This window comes from Salvia splendens, chromosome 9 (genome assembly GCF_004379255.2).
Source record: "Salvia splendens isolate huo1 chromosome 9, SspV2, whole genome shotgun sequence".
NCBI classification, from domain to species: domain Eukaryota; kingdom Viridiplantae; phylum Streptophyta; class Magnoliopsida; order Lamiales; family Lamiaceae; genus Salvia; species Salvia splendens.
In genome coordinates this window covers 13,407,419-13,425,050 of record NC_056040.1, presented here as the reverse complement: position 1 = coordinate 13,425,050, position 17,632 = coordinate 13,407,419, and the positions used below count along the sequence as shown (strand labels likewise).

The 17,632-nt window shown below is 38.5% G+C and overlaps 2 protein-coding genes across 4 annotated transcripts; one reads left to right on the top strand and one right to left on the bottom strand.

The window, feature by feature from the left end:
• Positions 1 to 5,627: 5,627 nt before the first annotated feature.
• Positions 5,628 to 9,411, top strand: LOC121746511 (probable serine incorporator). Of its 2 annotated transcripts, none has more exons than XM_042140384.1 (7): positions 5,628 to 5,747; positions 5,925 to 6,165; positions 6,670 to 6,909; positions 7,446 to 7,557; positions 7,635 to 7,809; positions 8,342 to 8,582; positions 8,940 to 9,411. In XM_042140384.1, the coding sequence occupies exons 2-7, from the start codon at positions 5,982 to 5,984 to the stop codon at positions 9,236 to 9,238; spliced, it is 1,251 nt and encodes a 416-aa protein (XP_041996318.1). In that variant the 5' UTR covers positions 5,628 to 5,747; positions 5,925 to 5,981; the 3' UTR covers positions 9,239 to 9,411. The 2 variants fall into 2 exon arrangements, with proteins under 2 accessions (XP_041996318.1, XP_041996319.1); XM_042140385.1 differs by having other exon boundaries at positions 5,650 to 5,747; positions 5,931 to 6,165.
• A 402-nt stretch (positions 9,412 to 9,813) lies between these two features.
• Positions 9,814 to 13,241, bottom strand: LOC121748769 (ubiquitin receptor RAD23b-like). 2 transcript variants are annotated; one of them, XM_042143277.1, is made up of 12 exons: positions 13,046 to 13,241; positions 12,301 to 12,462; positions 12,113 to 12,151; positions 11,926 to 12,023; positions 11,802 to 11,846; positions 11,546 to 11,723; positions 11,342 to 11,464; positions 11,215 to 11,265; positions 11,017 to 11,064; positions 10,831 to 10,940; positions 10,216 to 10,300; positions 9,814 to 10,121 (listed from the first exon to the last, which is right to left on the bottom strand). In XM_042143277.1, the coding sequence occupies exons 1-12, from the start codon at positions 13,109 to 13,111 to the stop codon at positions 10,005 to 10,007; spliced, it is 1,122 nt and encodes a 373-aa protein (XP_041999211.1). In that variant the 5' UTR covers positions 13,112 to 13,241; the 3' UTR covers positions 9,814 to 10,004. The 2 variants fall into 2 exon arrangements, with proteins under 2 accessions (XP_041999211.1, XP_041999212.1); XM_042143278.1 differs by having other exon boundaries at positions 11,546 to 11,720.
• Positions 13,242 to 17,632: the final 4,391 nt, after the last annotated feature.

The following is a 17,632-nucleotide window of genomic DNA, read 5'->3' as shown; positions in this document are numbered from 1 at the left end:
GGTTACCTCGTGTCCGTCGGGAGCGACGAGTAAAATACCAGCTCCACTTCCCATCTTGTTTGAAGCTCCATCTACGAATCCGCTCCAGCAGTCTGGCGGCTCTACTTCGGATTCCAAGGGCTGTGCTAGTTCGGTATTGGCAGAATTTTTCTGTTCGGCAATGACAGGGATTGCTTGATCGAACTTGGCCTCTGTAAGAAAATCTGCCAAGGCTTGTCCCTTGATGGCTTTCCGAGGTAGGTACTCGATTGAGTGTTCTCCCAGCTCTATGGCCCATTTGGCGATTCTGCCTGATGCTTCTGGCTTGGTCAAAACTTGCCGAAGAGGCAGATCGGTTAAGACGCATACCTTGTGAGCATAGAAGTATGGCCGCAGTCTCCTTGCTGCATTTACTAGCGCCAGAGCAATTTTTTCCAGAGGTTGATACCTTGTTTCTGGACCTCTTAATGCTCGGCTTGTAAAGTAGATGGGAAACTGCTTTAGGCCTTCTTCTCGTACAAGCACCGCGCTGATGGTTTGATCTGAAGCCGCTAAGTATAAGAATATTACTTCGGCTTCGGTTGGAGCAGAGAGAATAGGAAGCTCGGCCAGATAACTTTTGAGCTCGTCAAAGGCCTTTTTCTGCTCGGCTCCCCACTCGAACTTTGGTGCCTTTTTCAACACCTTGAAGAACGGCAGTTGCTTTTCGGCTGCTTGGGAAAGGAATCGATTCAGTGCGGCTAGACATCCGGTTAGCCTTTGCACGTCATGTATGGACTTCGGCATTGCCATGTTCTGAACGACTTGAACTTTTGAGGGGTTTGCCTTGAGTCCGTCCTTTGAAACCCAACAACCCAGAAACTTTCCCGAATCTACCAAAAAGGTACACTTTTGGGGATTAAGTTTGAGGTTGGCTTTCTTGAGCACGTTGAGAGTGGACTTGAGGTTGTGCTCGTACTCCGAAGTGCTTTTGCTTTTGACAACGATATCGTCAACATACACTTCGACCTCCTTTCCAATCAGGTGCCGAAAAAGCTTGTCTACCATCCTTTGATAAGTGGCTCCGGCATTCTTTAAACCGAATGGCATCTTTTTATAAGCAAAAATGCCGAAATCGGTAATGAAAGCTGTTTTCGGAGCGTCACTCTCATCCATCAATACTTGGTGATATCCTTTGTATAAATCAAGAAAACAGAAAATTTCGAAGCCGATCAAAGCTTCTACTTTTTTATCTATATTCGGAAGGGGATAGCAATCTTTAGGACAGTGCTTGTTTAGATCGGTAAAATCTATGCACATCCGCCATCCTCCTTCTTTTTTCTTGATCATCACAGGATTGGCCACCCAGGAAGGATATTTCACCTCGAATAGTACATCCGCTTTTAGTAATTGGCGGACTTCGTCATGGATGACTTGGCTTCTTTCTGCCGCAAAGAGTCTTTGCTTCTGTTTTACTGGCCGGATTGAAGGATCAATATTTAACCGATGAGTGATTACCTCGGGGGGCACTCCGGTCATGTCCAACGGAGACCATGCAAAGACATCTTTGTACTCCTTGAGGAGCTGAATGGTCTTTTCCCGGAGTAGAGGCGTTCCTGCGAAGCCGATCTTGACTGCTCTGGATGGATCATCTTCGTATAACTGAACGGTCATTGAGTTCGGCTCTGAAGTGACTTCGGTCATCTCGCTTGCCTCTGACTCCGGTTGCTGTGATTGCTATGCTTGATGGTGCCGAACTGATTGCTCGGCACTTTTAAGCGCAATCTGTAGACATTCTTTTGCTCTCTTTTGATCACCTCGGATGACCGCTATCCCACCTTTAGTGGGGATCTTGATGGTGAGGTGATAAGTAGAGCAAACGGCCCGAACTGTGTTGAGCCAGTCTCTCCCCAGGATGATGTTGTACGGGGACCGAGCTTTCACCACAAAGAACTCGATCATCGTATTGGAGCTTGTAGGCGCTTTTCCCACCGTGATCGGAAGGCTGATAATACCTTCAGGGCGGGTGTCCTCCTGGGCGAAACTTTTCAGAGGAAGTGGAGCCGGACTGAGCCGAGCTGGATCCACTTCCATTTTATCGAAACATTCTTTAAAAAGAATGCTGACTGACGCTCCTGTATCCACAAATACTCTGTGGATCAGTTTGTTTGCCACTCCGGCTTGAATGACAATAGCGTCTTGGTGAGGAGAGATGGCTGGGACGGGATCGGCATCTGAAAATGTAATCACTTCGTCTTTCTTCAGCCTTTTATGTGTTGGCTCCTCTTGATTGGAACCTCTGCGTTCTGCTTTTAGGGACGACTTAGTCTTCCCGGCAGGGAGAGCATCAATAGTCAGGATTACTCCATCATATTGCGGCTCGTCGTCGTCTTCGGGATCCTCATGCCTTTTCGGATCCTGAGGATTGCAGTTCGCACCTCTCTGCCTTTTGTTCTTTTTCGGCTGCTTGCTTTGGTATATTTTTAACGTTCCCGTTCTCACAAGAACATCAATACCTGCAGCCAAATCTCGGCACTCCTCGGTATCGTGACCGTGGGTTTGATGGAAGGAGCAATATCGATCCTGAGGTCGCCGCGCGGCTGATTTCGTCATCCGCTTTGGTCTTTCGAACATATCGGAATGTAGTTCGAAAATTTCCGCTTTTGACTTGTTTAATGGTACGAGCTGAGCGGGCGGCTTCTCAGGATTGAGACGGGGTCCCAATCTGTCTTGCACCGGAGCCCTTTGAATTCTTTCAAATGGAGTCCGGCGAGGATGCCCCTGGTCGCTATGATCGGGCTTCCTTCTGTCTCCTCGGGACGATGAGCTGTCTAACGACCGTTTGCGACGGTCTGCCTCATCGGCCCGGGAGTACTGGTCCGCAATGTCCCACATCTCTTGAGCTGTTTGCGGACTGCATTCCACGAGCTTTCTGTAGAGAGCTCCGGGCTGGATTCCATTTTGGAATGCCGAAATGACAAGTAGATCGTTGAGATCATCTACTTGTAGGCATTCCTTGTGGAATCTCGTCAGGAAGTCGCTGATCTTTTCGTCGCGACCTTGACGTATAGAAAGCAGCTGAGCCGAAGTACTTCGGGCTTCCGCTTTCTGAAAGAACCTCCTGTGGAAAGCATCCATTAGATCTCGGTAGGATCTAATGCTGCCTTGAGGAAGACTGTCGAACCACCTTCTGGCGTTCCCGATGAGCAGCTCGGGGAACAGCTTGCACATGTGGACCTCATTGAGACCCTGGTTCGCCATATTATACTGATAGCGTCCCAAGAAGTCATGAGGATCCACGAGTCCGTCATAGGTTATCGACGGAGTTCGGTAGTTCCGCGGCAAAGGAGTTCGGGTGATATCGTCCGAGAACGGAGTCTTTAATGCTCCGTACATGGCGAACCCGACATCTCTTCGGTACGGAGGAGATGGAGTTCTCCTGTGGTTCCGGTACCGAGGAGGAACAGGAACATGTCGGGGTTGAGGATTCTTTCTCCTGGAAGACACGTCACTACTGCGGTAGTGACTTTCATGCCTAGACGAGGAGGGAGAATCCGTCGTTGTCTTCTCCGGCTGTTGGCTCTTCTGCAGGAAGGTTAAGAACTCCTCCTGCTTCTCGGCCAAGAACAGCTTGACAGCTTCATTTAAATCGGGCTGCTGGGAAGACTCGGTGCGATGACTCCTGGAGTGGCTTGTTCCTTCTTCGTGAGAACCGGAGGTAGATGTCTCCCGAGGCCGTTTTTCAGACCTGCGAGCTGGACTAGCTTCCTCACGGTTATCACGAACGGTATTATGGGTGTTATGTGATCTGGTATGCATTTTTTTGGGGTAAAAAAAAAAGGTCAAAAATTCGCTTTATCACAAATTTGGTTCTCTGTTTCCCACAGACGGCGCCAGTGATGAGTCGGCGAATTTTTGATAGTGATGAATGCAGGAAAATGCAGATCACGACACAGAGAATTTACGTGGTTCGATTTACTGAGGTAAATCTACGTCCACGGGAATAAAAGAGGGCAGAGTTGTATTGCTTGATCTGTTTTCTACAGCTTACAATACAGACTTGCTATTTTGTATTTTTCTCTAGAAATCGAGAGAATGTAACCCTATCTATCTGATCTAGGTTCTATTTATACAAAGGACCAAGATCGTGGCATGCAGCTATTTACTAGGTAGTGGATGTTGTGGAGATCGTGGCGATCTTGCATGGGTCCACTATCCTGCATGAGTTAATGACTGCTTGACACCACTAAATAGATCGTGGGTGTAGTGGAGGTCGTGGAGGTTCTGCATGAGTCCACTATCTCCCAGTTCGGTCGAATACTGAGACCGAACTGCTGAATTATTGCCGAGCAGCTTTTGCCGATCTGAGAGTAGAGCTTGATGACGACCTGAGAGCAGAGTTTGATTAGTTGGCTTTTACCGAGCTGTAGGCTGGGGCTGAACTCTTTGGTTGTGCCGAACTGAACTCTTTAGTCATGCCGGACTGATACTCTTTAGTCATGCCGAACTGATACTCTTTCTTGGGCTTTAGGCTGATGAGCTTTACTGCTGTTGGGCTTGTTTAGTACGTACTCCATCACTATCAATTATGCCTACTAATTAAATCTCAAACATGTCCCCAGCTATAAATAATGCAGTTTTTCGAGTAATTAGATTATCCAGATTTAAGATGATTAAAGTATTAACTAAGAACTTGCTTAAATAAGGGATGTGCCCTTTTCAATTGTTATTTTTCGGTTGCACTTCGATTATTATGCTTATTGAGCAAGAAATTCACCTTTTTCTTTGATAAGAGTGCCCATATCTTATTAGAAATTTAGTTATGAGTGTAGAGCTTTTCTAGTATTTTGTGGAAAATGGCACGTTAAAACTTATTAGCATCACGTGCACTGCAGCCTAGTTGCGTCAAGAGTTTAATTTCTTAAACTACTTTAAATTCTGGTTACAATTTTTTTACTTAAATCTATTTGGATTCTACACATATTTAGTGGTTAGTATATGGTAAATAAAATTTTTATTAATAGTAAATATTGCTATTATTGTGTTTAGAATATATTTAAATAAATTCAAATAGCAATGAATTAAAATGTGCAACTATTTTCCCTAGATTATGAAAGTCTCCATGTAAGACAAAATATGTATATGGATTAATATGTGCAAGTTAGATGTCCTAATTAATTTATATGCTAGTCTGAATTTATAGTACTATATGATTTGTGCATAGTATATTATGCATTTTATGTAAATTAGTATATATTGTGCATTAAATAAGATCAAAGAAAGCTTTGTGGAGGTGAGACCGATTAGTTTAGCATTTGAACTTCAAACATTTGGATTAAACTTTAGTGACCGAAACATTAGGTTGAGCCTTTCAGTAGGAACTGATTTTTGGCATTATCAAATACAAGCCAGAAAAGGACCATATACTTTTATCATCAGAATTTCGATCTTTTATTCCATATAGGAGAGGAGAGGAGAGGAGAGGAGAGGAGTATTTAAGATGACTAGTTTGTTTGTATAATTCATTCTATTATATATAATTGGGCCAAATCTAACATATAGTACTATTGTGTTATAGTAGTTTCTGGGGTCATCTCAGATTAACATAGAAGTTTCGGGGTCATCTCAGAATAACAAAGAAGTTCCGGGGTCCTATGTAGTATTTATATAAATACATACATGGAAATCACGATTTGGGTTGGGGGGGGCTATTCGAAGTTGATCATATTATTCTTCTCTGCAGCTCACACGCGTTTTCTCAATCTTCCCAGTCCTCCTCGCCCAGTTAGGTATGATCGAACCATTCAACCTGCGTGTGCTTAATTTTCTGGTAGTAAAAATTTGTTGAATTATCCGTTTGGATTTGAATTTGATTGAATTTGCCTAGGGTTTTACGATTCCGACTTATCTTGATTGATGCTGACGAATTGAATTCATGTTGATCGGCCAATTTGATTTTTCGGTAGCTGTAGGGATTACATATATTTGCAAAACCAGTTGATCATACATCGCACAGAAGCAAGATGTGGGCTGCTTCATGCCTAGCATCATGCTGCGCTGCTTGCGCTTGCGACGCGTGCCGGACGGTCGTGTCAGGGATCAGTCGGCGCTCGGCTCGCATTGCTTACTGTGGTCTCTTTGCGCTTTCACTGATTGTCTCGTGGATTCTTCGCGAGGTTGCTGCTCCCCTCATGGAGAAGATTCCTTGTAAGTGCTTCCTTTGTGTCATTGGATTTTGGGAACTCAATTTATTTTGTATTATTGAATTTTATAAACTCAAGCTCAACACTCTGTGCATTATTTTTTCCCCTTTTGATATGTTTTATGTCGATAAAATGTGATTTTGTGTCAATCAGTTAAGAGTTTTCAAATTACATGTAAGCAAAAGTTTTATACATAAATTCGATTTATCCAACTGGGTTGTTGAGTCGTCCATGTTTTGATGTTCTGGCTGTACTTCTGTTGGGAAATGATAAGGGAAGTCCTTAATATAATGGGTATAGTGTACTTCTACTGCTCTGTGTTTCTTTTAATTTTGGAAACTTGAGTTGATCTATTCTGAATCGATGGGAGGTTAAGAGATGAGCTGAACAAATTTTGAAGGTTTTTGTTAAAAAATAGGAAGAAGGGCTACATTTTCTGTTAATATGTAGTTTTTGTTACTTCTTGTGATGCAGTGTGATCTGACAGTCTGTTATAAATTTTTTGAAGGGATCAATCATTTTCACCAAACTCCAGATAGAGAGTGGTTTGAGACAGATGCAGTATTGCGAGTGAGCTTGGGAAATTTCTTGTTCTTTACCATCCTTGCTATTTTTATGATTGGTGTGAAGAACCAGAAGGATCCTCGGGATAGTTTGCACCATGGGGGCTGGATGATGAAAATCATTTGCTGGTGCATTTTGGTGATACTGATGTTCTTTCTCCCCAACGGGATCGTGAGCTTCTATGGTACATTTTATGTTTATGGCCCATATTATGTATCTGTTCCCATCATTGTGCTGTCTCCACTATGTCAAAATTTGAATTTTCAATGCAATTTGGATAACAGACTTTTCTTGTGCCCTTGGATGCACATTGTTATTTGGACTTAGAATTGTGCTAAGAGATCTTTAAAAATTTTATTAGAATATCTGGATGATCCTATTGCTTAATATTGTGAAAACACTTGTTTGTGTTGATAAACATGGTCTCTATTTTGCTGAAGACCTTGCTTAAATTCTTTTGAATTCTACCTACAAGTGGAAGGAACATGAACAAGAGGAATTGTTCCTATTGATTACGGAAGTTCTGCTTATAATGATGCGAAACTATATAATTGAACTTCCAATGATGCGAAACTATATAATTATAATTTTTATTCTAATGAATGACACCGATGCAAATAACAGCCCTGAATCATTTTATCACTACACTCAGCAAAACATCTAAGTAAAGGAATCCAATAACATATATCATTCCTGATTAATTTTGAATTATAAATGCAGAGTCAATTTCCAAGTTTGGATCGGGATTGTTCCTTCTTGTTCAAGTTGTACTTCTACTCGATTTTGTTCATGGATGGAATGACAAATGGGTTGGATATGGTGAACAGTTTTGGTGAGCTATTCGTTTTGTTTATTTACATACCTATAGCAAATTTATTTCCACTCAGTGTTGTTTCCTGTGCTTTTCAGGTTTGTAGCATTGCTTGTGGTCTCACTTGTTTGCTACGTGGCATCCATTTTGTTCTCAGCCCTGCTCTTCTATCTTTTTACCCCATCCGGAGTTGATTGTGGACTCAATACCTTTTTCATTGTGATAACATTGATCTTTGTTTTTGTGTTTACTATTGTCACATTGCATCCATCGGTAAGTTTCTGAACTTTATGTAGTTACATTAACCAATCCTCTATAATCAAAATGGTGATCATAAACTATCACTGGGATTGCATTGTCCTGGGAAAATGTTAAACTGTATTTGCTTTACAATTTGGCCATAGACACATCACATCTGTTCATTACTTAAGATGCAGTGTTCATATTATCCAGACTCTCATGTTGGCCTCAGATATATAAGGGAGACATTGTTAGTCATTATATGATTTCTTATATTGTGTCTTTCCAAAAGCATTTTTTGTTTGAAACATGACTTTCTTTTTGATTAACAATGTTGGCTTTTGAGTATGTAGATTGTGTGGTTGCATGCTGGTATTAAATAAATCATCATATCACTTCATGAACTTGTCTGGCATTGTTATGCTTACTATTCTCCTCATATCTAGTCATCAGCTTCTTTCTGTTGCTTTGCATGTTAGTATAGAAATTTTATCTATTATAGTTATTGTTTTCAGTATGCAAGATTGCTATGATTTCTGATCTTAATATGCTCTGAATGAAATAGGTAAGCGGAAGCATTCTGCCATCTTCTGTTATATCTTTATATTGCATGTACCTCTGCTACACTGGGCTTGCTAGTGAACCTAGGGATTATGAATGCAATGGTCTTCACAAGCACTCTAGAGCAGTTTCAACCAGTAGTCTTGCCCTTGGGCTGCTCACAACAGTTTTATCTGTTGTATATTCTGCTGTCCGTGCCGGATCTTCTACAACGTTGCTTTCTCCTCCAAGCTCTCCAAGAGCAGGTTAGTTAATTTTTATTTTCGTTCACAATGAAATCATGATTGTTTTTCTACTAGTTGGCCATTCAAATAATTCACATGAAGAATTGTGTCCAATTGGAGTTATTTCCCACACAAACATATGATTCCAGAAAAAAGAACTGAACTTCTACACATTAGAGTAGGTTGTTAATTGTAATTACCTTTTTCCCCTTCTAGCCAAAAGGCATGTTCCAATGCATTTCTCTTGCATATTTTCTGAACCTTTTTTCAGTGGAAATAAAGTGACTCAGGGGGGTAGACAAGTGGAAACAATGTCTAGGAATTGACTATCTTTTTTTCCTTGTTTAAATGGTTCATTTTTGGTTTCATCATGCATAGGATCTGGAAAGCCGTTGCTACCATTGGACAAGGCAGACGAGCATTATGAGGATAAAGAGAAAGAGAAAGAAAAGTCTGTCACGTACTCGTATTCATTTTTCCACTTGATCTTCTCCCTAGCTAGCATGTATTCCGCCATGCTGCTGACAGGATGGTCAACTTCTGTTGGAGAGAGCGGGAAGTTGGTCGATGTAGGTTGGCCGTCTGTCTGGGTTCGTATTGTAACTGGTTGGGCTACCGCTGCGTTGTTCATCTGGTCCCTCGTTGCACCAGTCCTCTTCCCTGACAGAGAATTCTGATGAACCACTGTAATCCAGACGGATGTAAGCGTGTAGATTAACTATGACTTTCAAGATTGTCGATGGAACTTGTACTATTTGGTTGTGCTTTCATGTTGCTCCAGATTTTTATTTTGTTGGTAAATAAGTACCAAGTATTTGGCTTTAAATATATGGAATGGAAGTATTAGAAAGTCTGGTGGCGCCAAATTTAAAACTGTAGTCCTATTATCATCATTCGTTTTGTCATATAACACAATTGCAACATTTTGATGCATCAAGCTATCGTTGTCACATGCATTTCGTCAAGTGCATACAAAAATGTCCCAATCCTTTCATGTACTCTGACTAAACTAATTAGGCAAGGTAAATTTTTATGCACGTTAAAATGCCACAATGCATTCCAGTTTTTATTCAAATTTTGTCGATCATAATTAGAATTTAATTAGCACGGTCCAGATGCAACAAAGTGTGCCTCGGATGGAGCAGCAAAGATCGCTTTGATATTATACAGTTGGCCATCAAATCCGGCCTTCAAACAGCGAAAAACGATTTTCTTTTAGTTGATCCGTTGTCAAGTATGCTAGGGCAGAAGAAGCAAGCAAACAAGCTTTAGTTGATCAGCATTATTAATAAATTGTCAATCCACACCCTCAACCAACACCAAACATAAGTATATAGTTATATACTATCTTTCAAAATGTTGCAACTATAACAAGGAAAAATTCTTTCAACCGTGTTGTGGTTAACTTCAAAAAAAATCTTCAATCTAAACCTGCCAGCGCCTTCAATCTTCAAAATCTCCAGCGTTTTCCAACAAGTAGTTCACTGCTAGTTCTTCGTTGCGGTCACAAGCTAAAAATGCCTCAATCACAAGAGCTCTATCGAATCCCATGGCTTCCATCTAGAAAATGATGCTAGTTTAGTAATGTTACTATGCAAAATACAATTCTCAAATTAGTGTATAAAGGAGCCAAGGCATTTGGCATGTTTCATACTCTTTCGATTGTCTCCTGTTCAGCAGGTGTGACACTGACAGCGTGTGGCATGTCCTGGTCCTGGTCAGCTTGATCGAATATATCCCTGTAACATTCTAAAGACTCAGGTCTACATGGATATGTACAAGGAGATGTTCACATCAAAACACACAGGTACAGCGAGAGATCATGTTCGAAATTGTAGAATGCATTAACTTTTATATGCAAGGAAATCTTACAGCAAAATAGAAATCAGCATGTGAAAGAGGAGGCCAGGGTATTACTAAAGTGAAACACTTATGAAACTCCATCCACAATGCCAGAGGAAATAGTAAAACTGATGACTGCAACTACCTCCCAACACTACCAAATTTAGCAGAACAAATAGCTCAAAGCATAGATCAAGCAGATTTTGAGAGGAAAAGAGAGGTGATGGGAACAGTGATGTTTAGAAGGGAACATTACTCACGATGCCATAGGATGATGTAAAAAATACTAATTGCAGGCTCCTCACAATAGTACCAGATTTCACAGATAACAGATCGAAGCACAGGTCAAGCAGTAAGACATTTAACGTTAATCTTACGTGACCCAAATCCCGCATGCTATTTTATATAGCAATATCTTAGTACTCACCCTTCAGAACCATCAACAGGTTCATTAATTAATTGAAGGAACTCCTGATGGTTTTCTTGTATGAGTCTCAAGAGTGAAGGGTTTTGCTTTCTCAGCTCCTGAAGCATGGGCTGTAAAAGAAATAATTTTAGCTCTAAGAAAAAGAAATCATTTACACAGATAAATATAAAGTCACACAAAGGCAACCTGTAGAATTTGTGGATTAGCTTGAACTAGTGAACGCAGTGCTTGAAACTGGATCAAATCAGAGCAACTTTAGTTACATAGCTCAAAAACATTTAGGATGACTAAGAGGGATAGGCAATATGTTAGAAAATAGGATCTCAAAAGCATTTCAGGAATGTCAACAGATTTTAAAGGACAAATGGTGAAAAATAAACTCACCTGCTGGTTGTTCCTGAGGAAACCAAGGGATCCAGCACCAGCAATAGCCTCCTGGAGGGTTTTCAATGGAGGGTGAGAAACACGAGAAAAACAAGAAATATGAAGCAGCCTCAGGATGATGAAGAACCTGAGGAAACAAATTCAATGGGGACGAGTTTGGTCCTCCTAAAGCTGGTGGACCAGTTACATCCATCAAATCTACTGGAGGCTGAGCCAATGGAACATCGACTTCTGTGCTCTCAGGGATTCCCTGATAGAGGAAAATAAAAATTCAGTACAAATTCCAGTCACCATAGATAATAGTAAAACATAAAGATAAATCAAGCCATACTGAATATAAGTAATCGACAGCTCGCTCTGGATTATTGTATGCGGCTCGAAGAGCACGTCTCACTGTCTCTTTGTCCCAACTACCACCACCCATATCAATGATTTGTTGAATAGTGTGGTCAAGATTATCAGAAGCAACTAAACTGGAAGCAGCTTCCTCGTATGATCCAGATTGGCTACTGTAACAACAATACAACCATTGCTACCAAATATCCAGAAAATACACAAGCATGTAGAAAAAACACAAAGTACCATACTTTTCTAACGGGGCCACAGAATCTGGTCCGGTGCTCTTAGGATCCCTACATAATGAAAGTAACATGATAAATATGTATATATAACCATTATTAATGTAGCAAATTCTGATGTTTTATAACTCACGGTACAGATGGTTGAGCTTCAGCTACAGGAGCAGGAGCAGGAGCAGGATTACTAACTGGCGCAGCTTGCTTACTAGATGGTGCAGCAGTGGAAGCAGGCTGCAGAAACAATTAAGTTGTTAACTGTCTCAAAACATAACCAACAATAACATACAGATGATGAAACACGTGCATTCCAATGTTAACACCTGAGAAGATGTTGACGCACTTGAGCTCAAGCTTTTGCTCTGTAAAAAAAAGAAAAAAAAAAGAAACAAGGTGTTCAATGAGGCTCGTACACCATTTTTTCAAGAACCATATGTTGGCGGCACAGACAGCACGGATAGTGCAGTATTACAATCCGTCCATAGCATAAAACCTAGGTCCAAGTGGTTACCTTGCTTAGCATAACAACAAGAAAGCCATCTTCAGAGACCTTGTTATCAGCTAAGGTACTTTCATCTTTCAACACTTTCCCATTATAAATCAGTAACTGCTGACCGCATGGATAATTATCTTTTCCTTGCACATCTTCGATACATTTCTTAACAGCCATTATCTAGAACAGAGGAGTATCCAGATCTTGATCAGTCACAACAATGAGGCAGAACACTAATAGAACACGGTAATCAAATAGAAATAACAGATGCATATCACCACAAGTAAAAACACATTACACATCCACCACAATTGCAAAAAAAGTCCCACAAAAAAGTTGAAAACTTCAGAGAGTTAATGCACCAAGATGATAATTTTTTTCTAAAGAAAAGAAAACCCAGAAAGATCCACTAGACATAAAAAATTAGAAGATACTCTAAAACCAAATCCCTTTAACAATTTCATCTTCTATTAATTAGAAAAACCAAAGAAAGTCAATTGACATAATCTATGGCTACTAATTTTCCTTTGAATTGCTTTGGCAATTAAACACGAAAGCCTCATCAACAAGCCCACATTGTCAAACATAATTTCAAAAAGTAGGGACAAAACCTCAACAACAGAACAACGGCTAGTCCTCAAGCTAAAAGTGTGGAATCAGATGCAGACCCAAAAAACAAATTTGAAATTTAATTTAAATTAAATTCAACACTAAAATGCAATTATTATTGACGCTGGGAGGGGGAGAAAGAGATGTTACTGACGGTATCGGTAGCATGGACGCTAATTTGAAAGTAGCTGCCTTTGAGAGTTTTGACGGTGAGCTTCATATCGGCGAATTCGAACAATTTTTTCTGAAAAAATGTTAGATTGTTGAGAAATATACAAACCCTAGAAGCACACTATGGATCGCGAGAGGAGAGAGAAGTGAATTGAGATTTGAGGGAATGAAAAAGTGCACCAAAGAAATCTTGAATGCTTTTTCAAATCAATTTTACACTGAATTTGGCACGTCCGCTGCACGTGACTTGCATTTTTTTTAATAGGAGTATTTTATTTCAATTTAATTGTTTTTACCTTTTTCCACACCTAATCTTAGTTTTGTGATTGTTTAAAAGCAATTTCAATGTTGAACATATTAGTAAAAGAGCATAAAACACTGGAAAATAAGGTTTGGTTAAGTTAGTTGCAGGTTTTAATTAAGTGGTTGTGTCTGGCTTTGATTGATTTTTTTTCGTTAAATATTTACTTCTCTTAAATTAAATGAAGTAGATGGTGTGTGACTGATCCAAGACATAAATAAATGATTGTGATATTTAATTTTTCAAATCCATTTTCAAAAGTTATTAGGAAAGGAATGTAATCATTGTATGTATAACTGAATGGACACGAAGCCCAGAACAAGCCCACTCACTTTCCCTCATATGAAAAGAAATTATGAATATTGGTTTTTGTTTTCAAATTCAAAACATGTCCAAGCTCAACCTTTGTTGTTGACTTGTTGTTCCAATTCGCTGGAGCTCGTTAGTTTGTAGTACAACTATCTTATTCTTACGAGACAAAGTTGCTTCGACAAAGTTGTTTCATATGCTATTATTAATAACGACACGCCAAATTATGAGCACTACTCAAGAAATAAGATGTGTATCTGGTTTTGGAAAGACAAGATTCTTCGACTCAACTATCTACATCATTTTCATGTACATGTTTTGTGGTGGGTTAGTTGCAGTTATTTCTTTGATTCATTTTCATGTACATGTTTTGTGGTGTGTTAGTTGCAGTTATTTCTTTGATTAATTACATTTGTCTTCACATTGTAAAGTAGGGCAAGTCTATGAAAGCATATTCTCAATATAAACTAAAGTAGCATTGGCGTAACTCAAATAGAGGCAATAATGCTTCCTTCAACTTACAAGTATTCTCATATCGCAGGAATATACAAAAATAAAAAATAAAAAATTGATGACGTTTCGATTCTTATTTATTAAATTAATTCTCTTTTTCTAGATGAGAATGATATTAGAAAGTACTAATCGGAATAATATCTTCAACCACTCCCCTAATTTATAGCTCATTTAAGAAAAACGGCATATTGCAAAAAAATCATATGAAAAAGGCATATTTGTAGTAATGTGTTTGTGTGACTCTGTGTGTGTAGTTAATCTCGATCAAAACCTGAAACTTACTGAATACATAATTGAATTTTACTTTTTGGTATATAAAAAGTATAGCAACTAAAACTATATAGGCTGGATTGATCGAAATACAGATGAGTTGGGCACAGTCCTATATATCCTACTTATTTATGGCGAAGTCCTAGTAGTATAGGTACTAGTTTATATTAAAATTTTACGAGTTTAAGAAGCACCACATCAGGTATGTATTTATCATAATAAAACTAATTATCACTACCACATCCAATTGGAGTATCAAATAAGCTTAATTTTGTTATAATAAATAAAAGAGTGAACTGCACCAAATAACCCTAACTTTTGCACTTGTTATACCAGTGATTCATAACAAAAAAAATAGCATCAGAGGGGCCTAATAAAACATACAATCACAAATGAAGTTTTTTAAGACGATAACACCCTCAGGCACTTAAAGGGCATTCTTGTCAAATTACCTACAATGATGATGCCGCCCTGAGCACGTACTGTGTGACTGTCACATCGACAAATGATATGACTTAAAAATGTTCTTTCCTCCCTATTCCATGGCTAAAGATGTTCTTTCCTCTCTATTTCACTTATTTCGCAATCTTGGAGCTTGAGGATGATTGAATTAATTTTTATTTTTTATTTTATTTGAATTAAGTTAATGGGGAAGTTGTATTGGAAGTTTGCCGAGGAGGGGAAAACAAGAGCTTCAAAGCTATGGAGGATTTAGCTCTGGTCTAAAAACTAGGGGATTAAGGATGGATTCTCAAAGTTGGAGGCTGTAGTGAATGCTCAAAGCCTCCTTTGAGCTTTTTACCGACGCTCCGTCGACGAGGTGGCGCCGGATTTCTATATGCAACTCAGATTGATTTGCTGCTGAAGCGATGGAAAGGAGGCACTTGACCTGCGTTTGAGGGTGGAACCGACAGCTGCAATGAGGTTGAGGAGTTGGGTTTGGTGAAAGGTGGGCTCGATGCTGTAGGAGGCGTGAGAGCTGCTTTGTGACATTGGGGAATGAAAACCCACTCCATCCAATTTACCAAAATTTGCACAATTCTGAAAATTTTAGTTATTTATAAATCTTCTTAATTCTATTGTAAATTATAATTTTATTAATCAAAATATAATGATTTTATGTTAAAGAATTTGTTATGTTTAGAAATTTATAATATTACGAAAATTTGTAAGAGAAAACCTTTTATTTAAGGCTCGATTTTAATTAATGCCATTTATATGGAATGAGTTTCCATTTATTTAATCAAGTCCCTAATTATTTATTATTTATAAAAATTAGTTATATAGAATTAAATTTCATCAAACCTGATGCCACTCAAACTTCACCCACCACTTCTCTCTTCTCCAAATTCCTAAATTAACTTTTAATCTACTTTTGCTTGAAGCTCAATTAGAAGAACAAAAGTTGCTCTAAGGAAAAAATGGCAAGTCGACGAGGGGAGGTCCGGAGGAAAAGATGGCACGCCGCCGGAGGCTGGGGATGAGAATAAATATTAGTAATTCACAAAAACTTCATAGAAAATCTGCACCAAAATATAATCTGTATGATTTGACAAAACTCTACAGGTATGCAGAGTAAGTGTGTAGGTTTGGTGGTCATCAGACTATATTGCCCTTCAAGTCATTTGGGTATTTTCGTCTGAAAAATGGCTAAAAAAACCTTGTTTGTGATTATATATTTTGTTAGGCCCCTCTGGTGCTTTTTTTTATTAGGAGTCACTGGTATAATAAGTGCAAAAATTAGAGTTATTTGGTTCAGTTCACTCTAAAGAAAAAAAAAGGACTCTTCTAGTAGATAGTTAGACAAAATCGTAACAAAACAATTCTCATGCAATACATCAATAATAAAGCTCCTATAATCCAATACCTAAATCCAAGAAAAAGGGGACTTCTCAGATAATCAAGCTGATACAAACACATCAGCAAACAAATAAATTACTATTAGCAATATCCTATAACTAAAATATGAAAGTAGAACATGGAAGCATTGCTAACTTACCAAACAGAAAAAAAAGGAAAAGATAGCAACTAGGTTAGAAAAAAAAGGGTCTAATAATCGAATCCAACATCAACCTCTGGTACACTCATTCATCGGCGAAACGGGGAACTCGAACACCTGCTTTAATCTGTATATAACAGGGAAATAATAACTCGTAGAACTATAGTATATGTCTTCTATTGCTTTTCAGTTCTTATTAAACCTCCATCTTTGAAAAATAGAAATATTTGAAACAACATCAGTTTTAATATACAATTAGTAAAATAAGATAGAACAATTGGTAAAGTAAGAGAGATGGGGAATGAAAAAAAGTAACATAAGAGAGAGGAAGAGAAAAAAAAGTGAAAATAAAGTCATGAATTATGAGATTCACTTAATAAAATAGGAAATTTAGAAAGTTTCTGTTTAAAAATAGAAATAATTTCTATTTTTAAAAGAGAATAAGATAGATAGATTAAAGGAGATATTGAAATTAAATGGACAGAGAGAAAAATGGGTAATGTGTCCAATCGCCAAAATGATAGACACGCAACAGATCATTACACTACTATGATTACAATGATTACATCTTTTAATTAATAAATCAACTGTTAATATTTGAAGGTTGCGTGCATGAAAATACGTCGATCACACAAAATATGAAGAAAAATAAACTAATGAAAGATCGGGCACCACGACTACGAATTAAGCAAACTAAGAAATCAAATTTGAATTTCGGTCAGTAACAAATAACAATACAATACAATACCCACTCTGTTCCACTAGAAACGAAACATTTGTTTTTCGGCATGAGATTTTATGTAGTAAACTTGTAAAAACCTAAATATGTAATGAGATATTCTAGCACGATTCATCTTGCTTGCTTCCAAGTTAGATCTCTGTCATAAATTCTGTTAGATAGAGTGTTTCGTTTTATGAGTATACGCCATGTCACATAGTACTTGTGTCACCTACGAAATTCTATGTAATGATTTTTTAAAGGATAAAACATAGACAAAAGTAAAAGTTTTCCACATGCATCATCTTTTACTGGAAAAAAGTGAAAGATATTTGATTCTTAAATCACTCCAGTTGAATATCTCCAAAAATAATATTTCCACATGAATCGTTTTTCTTATATGTTTGACTAGTAAGATTAACTAAGGTAGTTAGAGTCCAGTTGTGCCACTCATATATCT